The sequence below is a fragment of the Anser anser genome, assembly GCF_964211835.1.
Source record: "Anser anser genome assembly, chromosome: 13".
Classification (NCBI taxonomy): Eukaryota; Metazoa; Chordata; class Aves; order Anseriformes; family Anatidae; genus Anser; species Anser anser.
Window position 1 is genome coordinate 4803035 of NC_139734.1, and position 17492 is coordinate 4820526.

The following is a 17492-nucleotide window of genomic DNA, read 5'->3' on the forward strand; positions in this document are numbered from 1 at the left end:
AATTTCAGCAAGTTACAGTAGTTAGGCAATTTTCAGGCTTCAATCATGAAATATCTTATGCTTGTGGTTAAGTTCACACATATGTTCAACCCCATCAGCTTCAATGGGTCTCTTGTGATGCATTAAGCTAAACATGCACATAATGGAACATGTCCAGAAAGGCTAATAACAAACTGTGCTTCATGAATGTGTTTTTTTTTTTTTTTTTTTTTGCACACCATTATACCGAGAACAGCTGTAGGTTGGAAAAACTGGAAACTGGCAAACAATTTATCTTTTTGGTCAGAACTTCCATAAAATATTTATTCCCCAAACTTATCTAAAGAACCTGTGTTTACAGTAGGTTATAAGCTGGGAAATAGCTCTCTGGAATCCAGAGATAAATTGTTGTTGTAAATTCATACAGGGAAGATACTACACATTCCTGAGTTTATGAGCACTAATGCTTAACAGGCCATTTAAAAACTGGATATACATATATATATAGAGAGAGAGACAAACAGTCAGAAATAAAGATATGCATATGTGCTTTACAACTTTAAAGTAACAAAAAGTATGTTTAAACGTAATTAAAAATAAATAGGATTTTTAAAATATATCTAGCTCTGTGGGACATCAAGGAACATTGCCATCAAGCGGCCATGTAAAGGTTATGTCTACTTGCAAATTTCCTCTTGCAAATGAAATGAAAATTTATTCAATCTCTAGCAGTACAACACTGTCTTCTTCATATTTCCAGGACAAAGACTGATCAGATTACAGTTACACTCTTCAAAAATCCTGTGGACATTTGTATCACATTTTCAAAGTTCTCTGGTGCCTTGAAACTCCTGTAGAGATTTTATGAGCTATGCAGAGGCTTCTGAACCATCTAACCCATATTAGGCAAAAATTAAAAACTCTCCTCTGCTCTTACCGGCAGGCCAGGCAATCCTTTTTCTCCAGGCAATCCTTGAAGGCCTGGCTCACCCTGAAACGGGGAAGAGGTAAACATAATAAACCACTGAACCCATGAAAGCAAGACTTACCCCAACCCACCCATCATACTCCTGACTCCTAAAGCGAGGCTTTGTAACTTATTTGGCAGCAAGGAGGCTTGATTTGTGTCATCATTTGCCAAATATAGTCTCTCAGCAGCGTACTGATGCATGCAGCAGATTGTCTGTGACCACTTCCCATGGCTACACAGACCACTGCTTTGGAACTATTGTTCTCCTTTCCTCCACTGCTAGAAGGCAAACCAGAAGCATCTCAGATTGTCGCCTAGGGACTTCAAACATTCATAGTACTTCATAGAAAGCAGCAAAATAGCACATAATGAGACAGAATAATGTCTTCACAATCCTGCTTACAAATTCAAGAGCAAGCCAAATAAACTGCACTTGTCTGAGCATCACCTCATGCTAATGCAACCCCACCAAGTAAGACAGTGTGCACCATGACTTATGCAGAGACTCGGCAAACTCAGGCTTGGCTCCCAAACCAGCCTGTGTATGTCCTACACTAATTCAGCATATGTAAATTCTACGTGTGAACAGAATCTTTAACTCAAGATCCATACAGCTTCTGTAGATACACTGATGATCTAAATATGCATCTTAGTAAATGCCTGGATAACAAAATATACGCGATTATTTCAAAGTATTGTGCATCACAGGGAAAGCAAGAGACCTGGAGCTTTTTATTTCTTTTCCCAAAAGATTTTTTTTTCCACTTGTGTTGACAGTTTCACATTTCACAGGTCCAACACAAAGAAAGTACAGTTCATTCATTTAGGATTAATGATGGAAACCTTTAAATAGCTTTAAGATTTTTCTTTCTGAGAGGTATGGATTCTCCAGTGCTCCACACTGCTCTGAGCTAACAACATTTTTATTCAATAGCCATCTGACAGATTAAACTAGTGCATAAAATGAGTATGATTTGGCAATATAACAGCCCTCACTGTGGTATTTTTTTCATAGCATGGGCAGGAATAGTAAATTGTATTTACAGACCTTTTCTCCTTGCTTCCCTTTGGGGAATCCCATGAATTCTAGTATTCCAGTGGATGGTGGGGGACCTGGAGGGCCAGGTAGTCCTACGTCGCCCTGTAAGCAAAAGAGGAAGCTATTAACATAAGCAGAGCTTGTTTAATTTCCAGTGAAAGTTGTTTCTGAAAAAAAAGGCCACTCCAATTTTATCCCTCATACATAACAACCGTGTGCCTTAATGCTGGCACAGGAGTTTGGTCATGGAAGCCAAAAGTCAGACTGAAAATTAAGATGAACAAAACATTAAACTTGTTTCACAGGAGCTGTGGATATAAAACACTGAAAGATTAAAAAAGAAAAAAACAAGGCTCAGCTTTAAAATCAACAGAAAAATAAAAAGGCTCCAGACACACTTTGAAGAGCAATATGAGAGGAAGGCAAGAAACAACTAGAAATGTAGCATGCTGAGAACTCATTTTAACAGTAGCAGAATCAAGCCCCAGACTGAGAACTCCGAGAAGCTGCATTATGCCAGCATAAATCCTCACACAGACCGCAGGATGCCTATTTAGGATAGTAAGACTGCAAATTACACATCAGTTGACCTAATGAATGTTATGCAATCCAAAGAGAATAAAGTCTGTAGAAAAATTCAATACAAGAGGTAAGGGTCCATATAAACTGAAGGACAGATTTGGAAGTTGTTTAAGGAAGACCTCATATCTTGATAGCCATGAAAACTCTGCACTGAAATGAGATTTTCTTCCCCCCTTCACCCAGGCAAAGCTCTCATCCTTTTTTTCCGTGTAAAAACAGATCAGCAACCAGCAAGGTTCTTCAGTATTTGGACTGTCACTCAGTCCAAAAGAAGAAAAAGGAAAAGAAGAAATTGCTGTAATCTAGCCACCTTCTAGAGATTAAAGCTATGATGGAACACTGGAGTATTGCTTCACACTCTTTCCATAACTGAAAAAGTTTCACTTACCTTTTCTCCTTTCTCTCCTTGAAAGCCTAATCCCATATTACCCTATGGCAGAAAAAAAACCAATAATGAGTGAAAAGCAAAACAGCAGCAAAACAGCATTACTAGCATTACCATCTAGGCCCACAGGAATGACAAAAAAGCTAACAATCAGGTGTGAAAAGACAACAGAAAGAGCAGGTACTTACTTTTGGACCTGGTGGCCCAGGGGGACCCACTGGACCCTAAACGTGAAAAAGATTAAGATTTTATTTTTTTGACTTAAGTAGGATGCACACAATGAGAGCAATGTTGTAATCTTCTAGTCTTCACATCTATGATAGACAGCATAGCCCCTTGGCACTATGGTTAATTAAAAACAAACCTTAATTTAAAGCAACAAACTTTTAGTTTGCTTTTACCTCTGCCCTAATAAAACTCTCTTCTAGTATCTTGAAAAAGTGACTTTTCAGCACATTTCATGATGACAAAGGCTCCAAACATGCAGAGGTCAGCATATTCCCTCAAGTCCTGAGACGAGGAAGCGCTCAGAATAGTATCGAGTACTGATTGTAGATGGTGCTCTAGGGCTTTGTTGGAGCTCTCATTCATGACTGCTGCTCTGAACACTGCTCCAGAGGAGAAATTGTGACTAGTTTAAACAGTTTAAGTATTCCACACCTGAAAAATGTGCTTAGTACTTCTAGATGCACAAATGCTTTTGCTCATTGTCATGAGACAAATATAGGTAAAGATGAAAAACTGCCAACATCTTGAACTGTTCTGTCAAGAAGTGCGACAGTCAGGGTCTCTTACTTGCAAACCTGGTAATCCTATAGGGCCTGCAGAACCTGTTGGACCTGGAAAACCTTTTGGGCCCTATAAGAAGAACACAGGAGAAATATAGAACGTGTAGTAATTATCCCATCAAACCCCAACCAAACACTGTCTCTGAAAACATGAAGCAATATCCCCTAATTATGTAGGTTCATTTAATTTCTATAATAACCTATTTCATATTAGTATATTTTTTGAAAGTCAAAGTTAAGAGTTAAATGGTAGAAGGGAGTTTGATTTTAAAAGGGAAAAATAGAACAGATAATTGCAAAAATCTGACTTCCTCTAACGTAATGTGGACCGAAGCATACCATTAGAAAACTGTAGTTATTCATGCAATTGGTATCATGCAAATACATGTCCCATTAATTTGAAAAGTGTTCTTGAGAATCAATACAAGAAGAAATACTTGCTTACTATAATATTTTTTAAAATAATTATCCTCCAAATTAAATAACTTACAGAAATTCCATCCAATCCAGGAAGACCATTTTCTCCCTAAAAATAATAAATGCATTAATAAAAATGCCACTATATTATTGCAACAAACTAGTCAGGGCATTAAGTTTTGTATAAATAGAAATATTTGGTTTTTGTTAATATTAGATCAAGTGCACATGGGAAAACATTTTGACACCTGTGCTTCCATATTTAAATTGGGCAATGGAGAGGTTCCAAATCTCTGGAGAAATGACAACCGTTTTATTTACGGGTAGCGAGAGAAGCTAAAGTGGCATTAAAAACTTGTATTCATCATAAAAACACTGGAAAACACACATACAAAATCTTTCCTTACAAAAACAGTATAAAATGTATTATTATTTCAAATTATCTTTATTTTCCACAAACAAAGGTTAATAAATAAGGATGTATTTAACTTTTACAAATGGACGGGTGTATATGCGTGGGTAGAATTTTAGAAAAGTTGATAATTTCGACCAAAAAAATCAGTGTGAGGGGTTAGGCCTTACATGACAGAAAAAAATAATCTTAATATTTTCAACATTTAATGAATCATGAGGCTGCTGAATGTACCACAAGAGGCACAGAATCCTTTATAGTGTTTTCCAAGCCTAGTCCTTCCAGCAAAAATCAAAACCAGTGTAAGTCAGTGAGTGTATGTTTCAAGGCAACAAAGAACTAAATTTTTCACATGAGTATAGTCAAAGAACCTATTACTGTTCTGAACAATAAACTGATACCATCTATCCATAATTTGTATTCTCTGCATAGGAAATAAAATTACAGACATGATACAGACATTTTAGGGAGAGGTCTTTATTAAACAGAGAGAATAAAATCCTGACTTCATAGTGGTAAATGATGGACTACAAGTGGGATATGATATCCATGTATTTAAACTCAGAGTATAACTGGTTACTTACTACTATCTCCCAGTAAAAAACACTGGGAGTCAATGGGGATTTTATGGTAGAAATCTTAACATGCACCCATGAATCTCCTGGGTTGTTTTTTCAACAGACTTGGCACATGTGAGGACGCTAGTTACAGGAAAGTTTGGCATCTAAAAAAAATATGCTCTCTCACATGAGTCAGGATAAGCTTACAAGAAATTCCTCATATCTTCGGTTTGAGGCCAGCAAGGAATAGTGATAGCTGTCCAGAGACAGCTGAAGGACCAGCAACTGCTCTGAACACTAACAGTATGTGCAATGTCCCAGCATCCCCACGTGGGAGGAACAAGATATGTTTGTGTTGCAAAGATCAAGCAATTCCAAGTTCTGAGAGCATTCAGTGCTGTCATTAAGTAATTAGAGGCCTTTTTCACAGCTCTGCCTTCAGACATACCTAGGATACCCACGTCTAACATCATGAGCAATATAAACTGCACCATCAGCCCTGCAAACTCTAGGACATCAAAGTGTTTCTCACATTGCATCTTCTGCCATGACAAATCTTACCTTCATTCCTTTAAGGCTGCCTTGAGCAAAAACAGGTTCTCCTTTAAGACCTTTTGGGCCAGGACGACCCTGTTAAAAAATGAATGTCAAAAGTAAATTTCTGGGGAAAAAAAAAAAAAAGTTACAGTTTTGGTTTTGAAAGAAATTATATTCAGTATTCTGAGCAGGGCAAACTCCTGGCTCCAGTGAACTGCAAAAGTAGCAATGCAGTTGTGTCAAAGAAGCTGTGGTATTAGGAGAACTTAAGACTTCCTGGGGCTTTAGAAAAACAATGTTCTGCAAACATTTTCTCTGCTATATTCCTGTTTATATTAGATTTTCCTTTTATTTTAGGCCTTTGACAACTTTTAATATCCTATTTGAATTTGTTTGACATACTGTAACCCTCCTGTTCATATACATGTCTCTTGTGCAGCACTGTAAATCACCATATTTATTTAGAAACAATAAGAAAAAAAATGGTAAATCTCATGAATCTCTGCAGAAGTGACTGTTATAATTCTAGATTTACCCAATTTATTTTAATCTTGATCATCACATTCAATTTATCTGAGATGATTTCATTTAATTGCCACTTTAATTTGAGAGGGTGAGCTGATCCAAGCAGCTTTCTTTGCCAAAAATATAATCCTACAAGCATTACAAAAGAGAATTTTGACCAGTAGGTATGAGTAAATCAGTTACTTTAGAAAACCATACTTTAACTTGTTCTTGTTGCTTTGTGTATTTTCAACATTATATGCACTCTATGTCTGGACGACATGTAAAGATTTTTTTAGCATAGCTTAGAAAAACTGAAATAAATGGCAATACTTATTTCTGGCAGATGTATTTTCTTCTTCTTCTTCCTGTGTAAATGCAAAGGAGCTCCACTGCTGGTAAGATTAGTCACATAACTTGGGCTTCTAAGATTAGGCTTTGAATGTGAACAAATATTCAAATATTTGTCAAATACTTGAATATCACACCAATTAGTTTCTGGTTACATTTCGAAACTAACTCCATATGTTTGTATGTATATATAAACAGTATAATTCCCCCTAAATATGTAAGAGTGGAGTTCTTAGAACTAATCCTACACACTTAAACAGGGCATAGAATGTGAACCGGCTACCTCCACTTCCACATAGGTATTTCTCCAAAGACAATTCATCCGGTAAGGCAAATGGGAAGATGTTGCCCTTACAAGCGTCACTATGTGTAAGATGGGAGTCCAGATAAATAGCCTGTCCAGTGCAGACTAAATCAAACTCAAAATTGGTAGGGAATTGTTTTCAAAAGTAAAATACATACCTTAGGAAAGTAAATCCTACTGACACTCAGTGATACCAAAGCTTTTAGCTGTCTTAACACCTGAAGGAAGGTATCCAATATTTGATGCATAGACCTGAACACGTGGTATCTTCCTTTTCTGAATCAGCATCCACTAACTTGAAACTTGCCAAGTGCAAGATATTTGCCACTTTATGGTTCTTAGAAGCTTTATCATGGTCTCTTATGAGTCAGCTTGAACGTTGCCAGTTGCAACAGTATAACTTGTGTGATCACGTTGTCACAGGATCTTTATTTTATCTTCAGAAGTTAACATTTAGACAGTCAATCAGAGTGGAATTCCAATAAGAAAATGACACTGAGCTCCAACAATGCTAATGAAATGAGGGTTCTTCTTAAGAAATCGGGAGTCACTTTTCCAGAAAAGCAAACCCTAGCTTAGTGACTACAAATGCTATAGTTGCCTTGGGACGTACCGGCAGCCCAGGAATGCCAGGAAATCCATCTGTTCCAGAAAGACCAGGACTCCCAATGGTACCATTGCAGCCATCAAGGCCAGGCAGACCTCTGGGTCCAGACTGGCCAGGGTGACCCTGTGTAAAGGGAAAAAGAGAAAATGACTGACAGGAGGCATTTTATTAGTAATACTGCCCCCCAGAAAACTGATATCTTCCAAATGGCAACATAAAACAAAGGAAATAGACAACTCCCACTCAAGTTCAGTGTATGGTAGACTGCAGTTGAACTAGCTTATTCAGCCAGCATTGTTTATCCTCCCAAAAGCTTAAATCCTAGAACACTGGCTGGTTTCATTTAATTATCTTTTCCTCCAAGGGATAATTTTCTGAAGTACATAACTTGTGCATGAGTAGGTCCTGAAAGTGCAATACTGGTCCCCTAGCAGTCTGAAATACATGGTGTGACACAGCTCAGCACAGCACACAAGGGTGCACCTGACACCAGGAGTGGGAGTTGCTCATGTAAAAACAAGGGGAAAAGGCAGGTTCGACAATACTGAGCATTTATAATTCTAATCTGCTTAAGTTTCAGTGGCTTCTCTTCCTCTGCACTGTGGATTCTTTCTTTTAATAGTTCAACAGATGTTCCAGCTCTAGCATCACACCATTCAAGCACAACAGCTTTTCTCGTTATATTACACTTAAAACCTTAGGCAAAGCAACCAGGACAAAAACCTAATAAAACTAGCAGTCTTTAAAAGAAAGTATATGTAATGGTCAATTAATAAGAAAGAATTGTACCTAATTCTGATTTCACACAATTTTGCTCTGCTATGCCTCTATTAATTTGACTCAACACTATACTGCTGCAAAGGAGAGAAAAATCAGAGCCTTTAACTACTTTTTCTTCAGTATCCTGTGGGTTTGCATAGACATAATAAAGAAAGGCAAAACTGTCAGTCTTACTGCTCAGGTATCGACTATCTCTTTATTCTATCCATCTTTTCACAGAAATGAGCTCTGCGGCACTCAAAGACAATGTTTTGTGGCAAGAGGAAAAATGAAACTTAGGGAGAGAGTACCAGTAACCAACAGTTCTCTCCCTCCCTTTTGTACACCCTGATCTTGAATCATCCCCAAAGTACTTGTGTTTGATCCCAAAGGTTCATCCCTAAGACACAGCGTTAAAGAAGTTATGACTCATAGTAGGAAAGTAAAAAATAAACACGGATAAAATGGGGATAAAACAGAACATTAACAATCCTTCATGCCAGACGCTTAAAACAAATCAGATTTGTGTTACTAAAGGTCTTCCAGTCCAAGCCAATAATATATCCTCTCACCAAACTCAGTGAGAACTTTGGAGTAATGTAAAGCCTTTTGTCTAAGGATTTTAAAATGCCTTGCAAAAATGAATGCTGTAATCTTCATTTTACGGATGAGAAGCTGGGAGCACACAGTAGCCAAGTGCCATTCCCAAGGATGCAGAGCCACTTGGACTGTATTTATGTAAATGCTCAAACTGCTCACCAGTCTCAGCTGCTGCTAGAAGGGCCATTGCCCACTCCTGGCTGCTCACGCCTACCCTTTCATTGTGCCAGCATAAGCACAGGCACAGAAGGTAAGTCAGAGCAAGAAAACAACACAGAAGAAAAATAACTGTTCTGTTTCTTAAGTGTTAATTTTCAGCCAGATGAGTTCCTTGGTCCAGTGCATCTGGCAACCGCATGGTGATTTGTGCCAACAAAATGGAGAGAAGAGGAGAGAGCCCAGATCTGCACCCTGTCAGTCCACAAGGTGCGAGCTGAACCACTGCAATGTGTATCTCCGCTGCAGGATCGAGGCAGTTCACCCAGACAAGTACAAATGTGAGATTAAACACAGCCTTAGGACATGGAATGAAGTCATCCCAAAACATGAGCATCAGGCATCACTGGGTATATAGTACCAAGAGCCCTGATGATTAAAGTCTGTTCTTGAAAGCACCCACTTGTGGTGTGCAAGCAGAGGACTTGCCAGGCTCCAGTCTAGCAACAGGAGAAGGCTGAAGCACCAATTTTGGTTCCCAAAACTGGATAAGTCAATGGCAACCCACCTTCCCCTCCATCCATACAGCACGTCATAGCCAAGAGCAGCAAGCCTCTGATGGGACAGGCCGTGACTGCAGAGGAAGGCCAGTGGTCAATTTTGATGAGGCCTTTCTCATTGTTTACAGCATCAACAACACAAAAGCTGTGTGAGAAGAGCACATGTATCTGCTTACAACATAAGGTGGCCAGCTGCTGGGTTTAGCAAAGCTGAACCCCCAACATCTGTCCCTCAAACAGATGAAGAACCAAGCTGCTGAGCCTCCAGGGTGGGCCAGGAGCCAGCTGTGGCAGGCAGCTGGCTGGTAGGCCTCACGTCTTGGGAACAATCTCTTAAATCTTGGCACAACACAGTCTCTTAGGGCCCAAAGGGTTTTGGTATCCCCTTAGTATGTGAGGAGGGCTCACAAAGGGGATATAAACTGTACTGACAGTGATTGTTTATGTGTATTAAATACATCTGTGGCCCTGCCACTTAATCCCATAGCATCTGTGTCTCTGGTCCTGAGCCAAAGCATCATCTCCCGCCCCCCCCCGTCTCTCTTGCTTTAGAAAAATAATATACAATTTCCTACCTTCTGGCTAAAGTGCAATCAGAATTCATGATGGTTTGTTTTAAGAGTCTTACCTGAGCACTCACGACCAGCTTCCTTGAGAATCATAGGAATCTGGCTTAAATGAAGCTTTTCGACGGGAATTTAAAACTCTGATTAAAAGAGCTGTTTTGGTCTGAAAACCAGTGGTTAATAGTTTCACTCTATTAGTTCTAACAGTTTCACTCTATTCACTTGTTCTCACTTCCTCTTATTCCTGTGTCAGACGCGTTAATTCAGCTCAAGCACTTCAACTGACTACAGCAGAAGACTTTCACTTATGACATGGCAGGGTGACTAGCTTACAAACCTGAGCTAAAAAACAGGATGGAGAGATCACTTGTGCTCTCTGTTCTCACAAAAGGAGACATTCCCCGGGAGCCAGATAAGGAAACTTGAATTGTTCATCTAGGCTCTTGCTTTATCTGACTCTCACATACACTACCGCTGTGATCCCAGGCAGCCTCTTTTCTAAATCAAACAGGCTTAGCACAAAGGACATCCCAACAGGAGAGCTCAACAAATATTTAAAAACAGGGAAACAAATGCAATCAAGGGTGAACACAAAACTAGTTGAATAAGCGGGTTCATAGATTGCTACGGTGAAGTGGCCTCTTACAGCCATTGCCAAGTGCTTGCACTTCCTCTAGGAGGGACACAAAATAAAGAGCTTTGCCTTTTCACGTAGCTCTAACTTTCATTGTGCAGACAAGAGCTCTTTCCTCATAGAAATATTTTCTTCTAGAAACCTCTGGGTTGCTCATGAAAAGCTATGTGCATCTCCCAGCTCCAGTTTCAGCCCTTGCTAGAGGTTGTCCTTGAATCCTGTCCTATGGGAAAAAATAAACTTCCCAAGCAGGGCCAAGGATTTGAGGGTTTCCTCTGCAGTGTGACACAGAAGGGCTAGCGATAAACACATGCTGCTGCTGTATTTACTAAGTTAAAGGGATTAGTCAGTCCAGCTGCAACAACAGGATTTACTTGCCACCAGCATTCCCCAAGGGAACTCTGTGGAACACCACTTCCCCTAAGGTCAGCAGCGGGATTCCCCTCTGAATCACAGCCTTGCAGCCTTTTGGCCTTGACTAAAACATACCTGCCCACGCTAACATACCTGCATACTCCAAAGACACTCTCTTCATGTTGGGATGTTAATTCTTGTGCAAAGATAGTGACTTATTTTCAATTCTCTCTTAAATGTATCAGCACACCTATGCTCTCTGTCCCTTTGCATTTCGCACAACTATGTAAGGTGCGTATGTTCATATACATTTCACAACAAACCTAAGCTACTCCCTATCCTGAAGTGCAACTATATATGTAAATATTTTTTCAAGCAGTGGTATTTGCTACTTTCGTCCTGAATGGAAATATTTGTCTCAATGGCTAGAAGGTAAACAATATGCATTAGTTTCCCTTCACCCTTTTTCTGTCCTGCAGTTGTGACACAGAAGAGCCGTAGGGAGAGCATTTTGCTGTTCACGAGCAGCAAAATGTACCTCTTTCCCATTCACCCACCTGCAGAAGATTGTATATCAGACAATGTAGATTGGGATATGCTGGAGGCTTTGAATCCTCTCATCTACCTTTCTCTCTTCTTGGAATGCCTGCTGCTGCCAACTACCTGGCAATGGTTGTTGCCCTATTTCTCTCCTCCCCTCATTGTTGGGAATCCCCTTTCTCCAGAGCCTCATCTGAAAAAATACCCAGAGAACAGCATGTTCCCACATTGTGTTCAATTAAATTAAGTATTATGGGAACAGCTTGTTCTCTTCAGAGCTAGAAAGTTAGTTGGCTGGTGGGAAAAGAAAAAATAGCAGCAAGGGAGTGGAGCAGGAGAGAAAACAGGCAAGGATGAGCAGAGGGGGAGAGAAGGACAGAGGCCAGGAAGGAACTGGAATCGAGCAAGCTCATTTACAGGGCCAAGTGTGCATTTTCAGCCAATCTATCAAAACAATTCAGTTTTTGATAGGAAGTCAGGAAACACAGCTCCACTCTGTTGAAGCTCTTGGCCAGCTGAGGAAGTAAGGAAGATGGGAATGAAAAACATGAGTGTAGTCAGAAGGCACAGGTATATGGAAGATGGAAAAATGTCATCAAAAAAGGAAAAATAATTCAATACCAGAAGGAGAAAAATGAACTAAATAGTACTGAGAAAGCAATGAAGTTTGGGGCAACTTCTAAAGCTGGCCCAGCTAAAACTTCCCTGAGGCAAAGTGTCTCTAAAACACATCTTTGCAAGAATCACCAGTGAAAAACAAAGCAAAAGACAGCTGGTCAAGATACCCTAGGCACCTAATTTTGTTATGAAGTAGGAAGCAATTGTCGTTATAATGTTCAAGTTCAAAACAAACAAAATATTCTTGATGGTCAGGGAAAAGAGTTACCTACTCCTATCACATGCCAAATACAGTAAATTACCTCTTTTCTGTCTTAGGTTTGAGAGAGAACTAGCACCTAGTCGGGAAGCAAGGATTCTCTGGAGGGCCTCAGCTCTAATCATTGTTTTGGTTCACATCATAGGAAAGGAAGATGAAGGGAGACATGATAACACTTACCACATACAAGAAGACTATTAGAGGGAAAAATGGAACAATCTGCCCCCTGTGACCATGATGAGTAAGATAAGAACTATCAGGTTTAAACTATGGTAAGAAAGATTGAAGTTAGGCTGTAGGATTACTTTTTTTTCAGCAGAGAAGCTAGAGCCTCCATCATTACAATGTTTGAAGAATTGGTATTTCCTTCCAGAGAGAAGCAAGACCTTTACAAGATATATTGTGCATGTGCTAAGACACTATCATTGTGCTTTTGGTTGTGACTAACATTCTGGTGACTTATATTTACATACGAAAACTCACTGGGATCCCGTTGATTCCTTGAAATCCTGGAACTCCCATTGAGCCCTGAAGAAAAAAAGAATACATGTTATTTTTCTCTTTTTCAATTTCTGGTCACTGGACTATATATTTCAGTATATCTCAGTTACTGACAAGATACTTTTCACTCCAACGTTTTCAGTCATGGACTTCAGCTATCAACACCAAGAGGAACAAACTATCTCATATGGATTTTCTCTGACTGCACGGGTCACTGAGCATCTGAGCTTGACTGGATGTCAAACGAGTGTTTCAGGAATGTCTTAATCAGGCAATTTAAAGGAAAAATATAATCTCCTACTGCACATCTGAGGAAAATAAGATGCCAGAAAAATAAACAATCCAGTATAAATTTAACTCCCAGTGTAACGCTTGATCTTCCAAGAGTTTCAACAGGTCTTACCGTTGTTTTTTTTTTTTTTTTTGGTCTATATTTTGGTACCACCACCTAGAGATATGCAGATCATTGTATTACTTTTAGACCACCCCATCTAAGTTGTAAGTGAATTCCACTTAATTGGTTCTACTGCTCTGCTCCAAATCCTAGCAGAACAAGCTATGTGAGCACAATATCCAGCCTAAACTGTTCTTGGTTTGGAAAGGTAAAGTACATTGCTTCCATGAAGGAGAGGGAGGTAGAATCCTACTGCATGTTGGTACTGCACATGCATCCATTTCAATGGATAGAAACAGAAGTTCTGGAGTAGTTAAGGGATTATTTCAGTGCAAGGTAATTGGTTCCAACTGTTAGAGGCTAGTTCCAGCTCTGGGTTTCTGTCTTTTCCAAAAAGTGGGTTTATTGATTTCAGTGTTACCTGCTAGAATTGTGAAAATGCTCACTCATATCAGCACCCATTGTTTTGAATCCTCCTTTGCCTTTCAGATCAATGCAACACTGAGGCAATGACTTTCATTGTCATCATTTTCAGTTTACATGGTTCTTTGTCTGATGAGAAAGGGTGACCAGAACTACAACATGCTGACTAATATTAAGCAAAAGGAGAGTGTAACTGCAGCACATTGAAGCACAAGTGATCTAGTTTTCATCTAGCTATCTCACCTACCAGCAGCTGGCAAAACAAGCTCTGCTCTGCTGGTCCTGGTTCCTAAACTATCTAACTTCTTATGTGCACACATAACTTGAGCACCTTGCATCAGTAGACTGGTAAGATGTTCTGGACAGTCCAAGAACACAAGCCCTTATCCTGATGTCCCAGACTTCCTTCAGATTTTAGAAAAAAGGAACAGCATACAGAACTTCTGTCTTAAGTTTTCAAACTATTGTCCTTGAAACATGTCTTTTGTCCAATCACATAGGCATGAGAATAGAAATCTCATCCCAGCCCTCGCATCAGACAATATCAGACATCCCCATCATACAACCCACTGCATACCCTCTGTTAGGCTATGGGCTATGTGGTGGGAGCACATGCTCTGCATTGGCCTTTGTGGTGGGATAAAATGAATCCTTAGCATGCAACCCCAAACTTATGATGCAAACACGTCTGGGGCGTAATGTAAACTTCCCTTAAGGTAAACTACCTACACGTATCCACTTTTTATTACTGAAAGTATTTGTTCGTAATTCCATTGACTCTTCTGCCTAGCTCTGAACTCCTCCTTTGATACTTCCTAAGAAGAAACAGCAGAACAAACCCTCAGGGCTTTTAAACATTCTACATTTGCTATTGTGCCCATTCTTGGGCACTGCATTCATTGACACCTACATCTTATGCTGGGTTATTCTATTTAATATGACATAGTTTATCATATTATTTCTGTTACAAATAGCTTTTCATCTGCAAAACTGAGTTACAGGTTCCATTCAGTAGCCATTTCCTTTGCTTTTCTAGACACCAGTTCAGGATCATCTACATGGGGATCAGCTCCAGGTCTCTCTGAATGTAGTGTGATTACATTTATCCTGGGCAGGTGAAGTGAACAGAACAACAGAACTCCCAACAGAATATTTATTTAGCTATGGTTCGCCTCCCAGCATGGCTACAACATTCAGCAGCTTTGGAAGCTGTGTTCTCACTTTAAAATATAAGCAGGACATTCTCTAAATATAATAATGAAATACTCTTGTTTTCTTATCCTCTGCACAAATAGTCCAAGACTATCTTCATACATTCAAAAATGTATTCATGGCCATAAATCTATTGAAGGGGAAAAAAATGAAAATTCACTGTTGAAACTACCTTGATGCCTTTGTGTCCAGGTGGTCCAGGGGAGCCCACTGCTCCTCTCTCACCTTTTGCTCCTGGCAAACCTTCTGGGCCAGTAAATCCAGGAGCGCCTATCGGTCCTTGAATCCCAATCGGTCCTGGTCGACCCTAACAAAAAACAAAAAGTAAGTCAATGCACCATGTTCACTAACACTTTTTTTTATTCCTTCATCCAGCTCGATCTATAACATAATTTGATACCTCTCAGGGTAGTTAGGGCCTTCTGAAGTTTTCGCTGTACATTTTCAGACAAAAGTTGTTTATAGAGGTATTTCAGGTAAGTCATGAGAAATTTCCTTTTTTTCCTTTTTTCCCCCTGGAAGATTTATTAATACCCATATTGTTGTAGGAACCTGGGAAAACAACAGTGTTTTGAGATGAAGCTGACTACTACTTACTAAGTTTGCAACCTCTATTTCCAAGCTGCAAGACAAAAAGATTTTTTGCTTATGCTTTAGTTCATGAGTATAACAGAAAGTCAAAACAAGATGCAAGAACTGCATCATATGCAATTAGAAAGCACACTTTAGATAACTTGAGACTAGTACCATAGTTGGCCCAATACTGGGATTAATTCTACTGTGAATTACTTTATATTCCGCTCTGATTACCTTATCAGAGTTGGTGTGGATTTTGATTTCTTAGGCTCAAAAAGAAGAGTGCATTGACTAAGCATTGCCTGAAGATGGCAACCTTTTCTAAAACTGCAGACTCATATGTGACTGATGAACTTTTATTGTTCTATTACTACGTAGATGTACAGAGTAGTCTGGTACTTGTTTATTTAACAAGCCAACACTAAAGAAATTTCACTGTAGGTGCTCCAGCATCTTCTTAGCCACTTGGCAGCTGAATACTTACCACAGTTTTGTGTTAACATTTTTACACTTCTCAGTTCAAGAGTATCTGAAATAGATCAATAGTGTCTAAGATCCCAAAGTATGGGCAGAAATTAGCAGTTTAGGTTCATGTTTTCTAGTGGCAAGACCCTCAGTGGATTACATGATGTTATCCATGCAAAGAACGAAGCCTTAATTAAAAGATATAGAATGGAGGAAGAAGTTTTAAATGAAAATAAATCCTCCTTCCTTCACTCCTTTTCTAGTGCTCACATCCATGGTAGTGTATTTCTCTTCTATTTCCCTAACTCCTTAAAACAGCAGAAGGAATGCAGCTCCCTGCTGGAAGGGGTTTAGTCATCTCAGCTGGAGACATACAAAGTCCTGACTCTGCCTTGGCAGGTAGAAGACTTTGCAGTTAACTTAAAAATGCATTTTTACATGTTAATAATCAAGCGATCTGAAACAGTCAGAAATTCACTTTAAAATCCTTCTTCCAGGATCATTTTTTGTACCTGTTTAGGTTGAAACATTTCATCACTTATTCCATATTCCTTCACTACTGGAGCAGGTTTCTTTTAAACTTCAGCACTTCCCCCATTCAGCCCTGCTGTTGCCATTGTTTCACCCTGGCCTTTTGACAGAGGTCAAGTGCACCTGTTTTACATTTCATACCTTTCCTACCTAGACACTACGCACACTGTGCACTTCCAGGGGAGCAGACTCCCATCTCAAAAGGCTTTTCTGTCGATTATTTTTAACTTTTTTTACTCTGGGATAATCATCACTGAAATCCTTTATATTAGGAAGCACACAATCATAACATTAATCCCCAAATCTTCAGTGGCCCTTGGCAACCACACCAAACAAGGAACATGTTGTGAAAATCACATGCTTTGCTCTCGCTTACAGTGTCAGACTTAACTTTGTAAGTTCCCATGGTCACAAGCTATTTAGACTCTTGCAGGCAGTGTTTCGCTTCCAAGACATGGAGTGAGGACTGTTCACCTCCGGGCAAGACAGTAAGGGAGAGAGAGAGACACTAAAATGGGCACATTAATGTTCTAGACAAACACCACCCTCAAAAGCTTCAGCACCCAAGCATCCACCAAGATTTCTAAGGAAAACACACTCAATTCCCCACTTGTTTGAACTGTTAACACTTCTATATTCAATTAGTTTGTCCACTGAATGATACTGCTTCACAAGGACTGAAACTGATAGCAATTAACATTTTAGGAGGCTTTTCTTTTGCACAGCTGCAGATTACTTTGCCAAATATATGTAGATGAGAGAGTAAGGACCAGTGACTAGAGGTCCTGCCTGTGTTCAGTCCTGCAGGGGACAGAAAAATTAAATATGTTTTCTACAATGTCAGTGTCCACAGGTGAAAACCTTCCTTTTGTCTTATTGAATAAATATTTTAACAGAATCTGAAGATTT

The 17492-nt window shown here is 39.4% G+C and overlaps 1 protein-coding gene across 1 annotated transcript in view; it reads right to left on the reverse strand.

Annotated features, from left to right (window-relative positions):
* The window catches only part of COL4A6 (collagen type IV alpha 6 chain), a 130967-nt gene that overhangs the window by 32155 nt on the left and 81320 nt on the right, over nucleotides 1-17492 (reverse strand). The window contains exons 5-14 of the mRNA XM_083797341.1: nucleotides 15184-15318; nucleotides 12965-13009; nucleotides 7442-7558; nucleotides 5694-5762; nucleotides 4234-4269; nucleotides 3751-3813; nucleotides 3144-3179; nucleotides 2959-3000; nucleotides 1998-2090; nucleotides 917-970 (exon numbers count right to left, since the gene is read on the reverse strand). Of these exons, the coding sequence (XP_083653467.1) occupies nucleotides 917-970; nucleotides 1998-2090; nucleotides 2959-3000; nucleotides 3144-3179; nucleotides 3751-3813; nucleotides 4234-4269; nucleotides 5694-5762; nucleotides 7442-7558; nucleotides 12965-13009; nucleotides 15184-15318 (690 nt within the window). The remainder of the gene's footprint in view (nucleotides 1-916; nucleotides 971-1997; nucleotides 2091-2958; nucleotides 3001-3143; nucleotides 3180-3750; nucleotides 3814-4233; nucleotides 4270-5693; nucleotides 5763-7441; nucleotides 7559-12964; nucleotides 13010-15183; nucleotides 15319-17492) is intronic.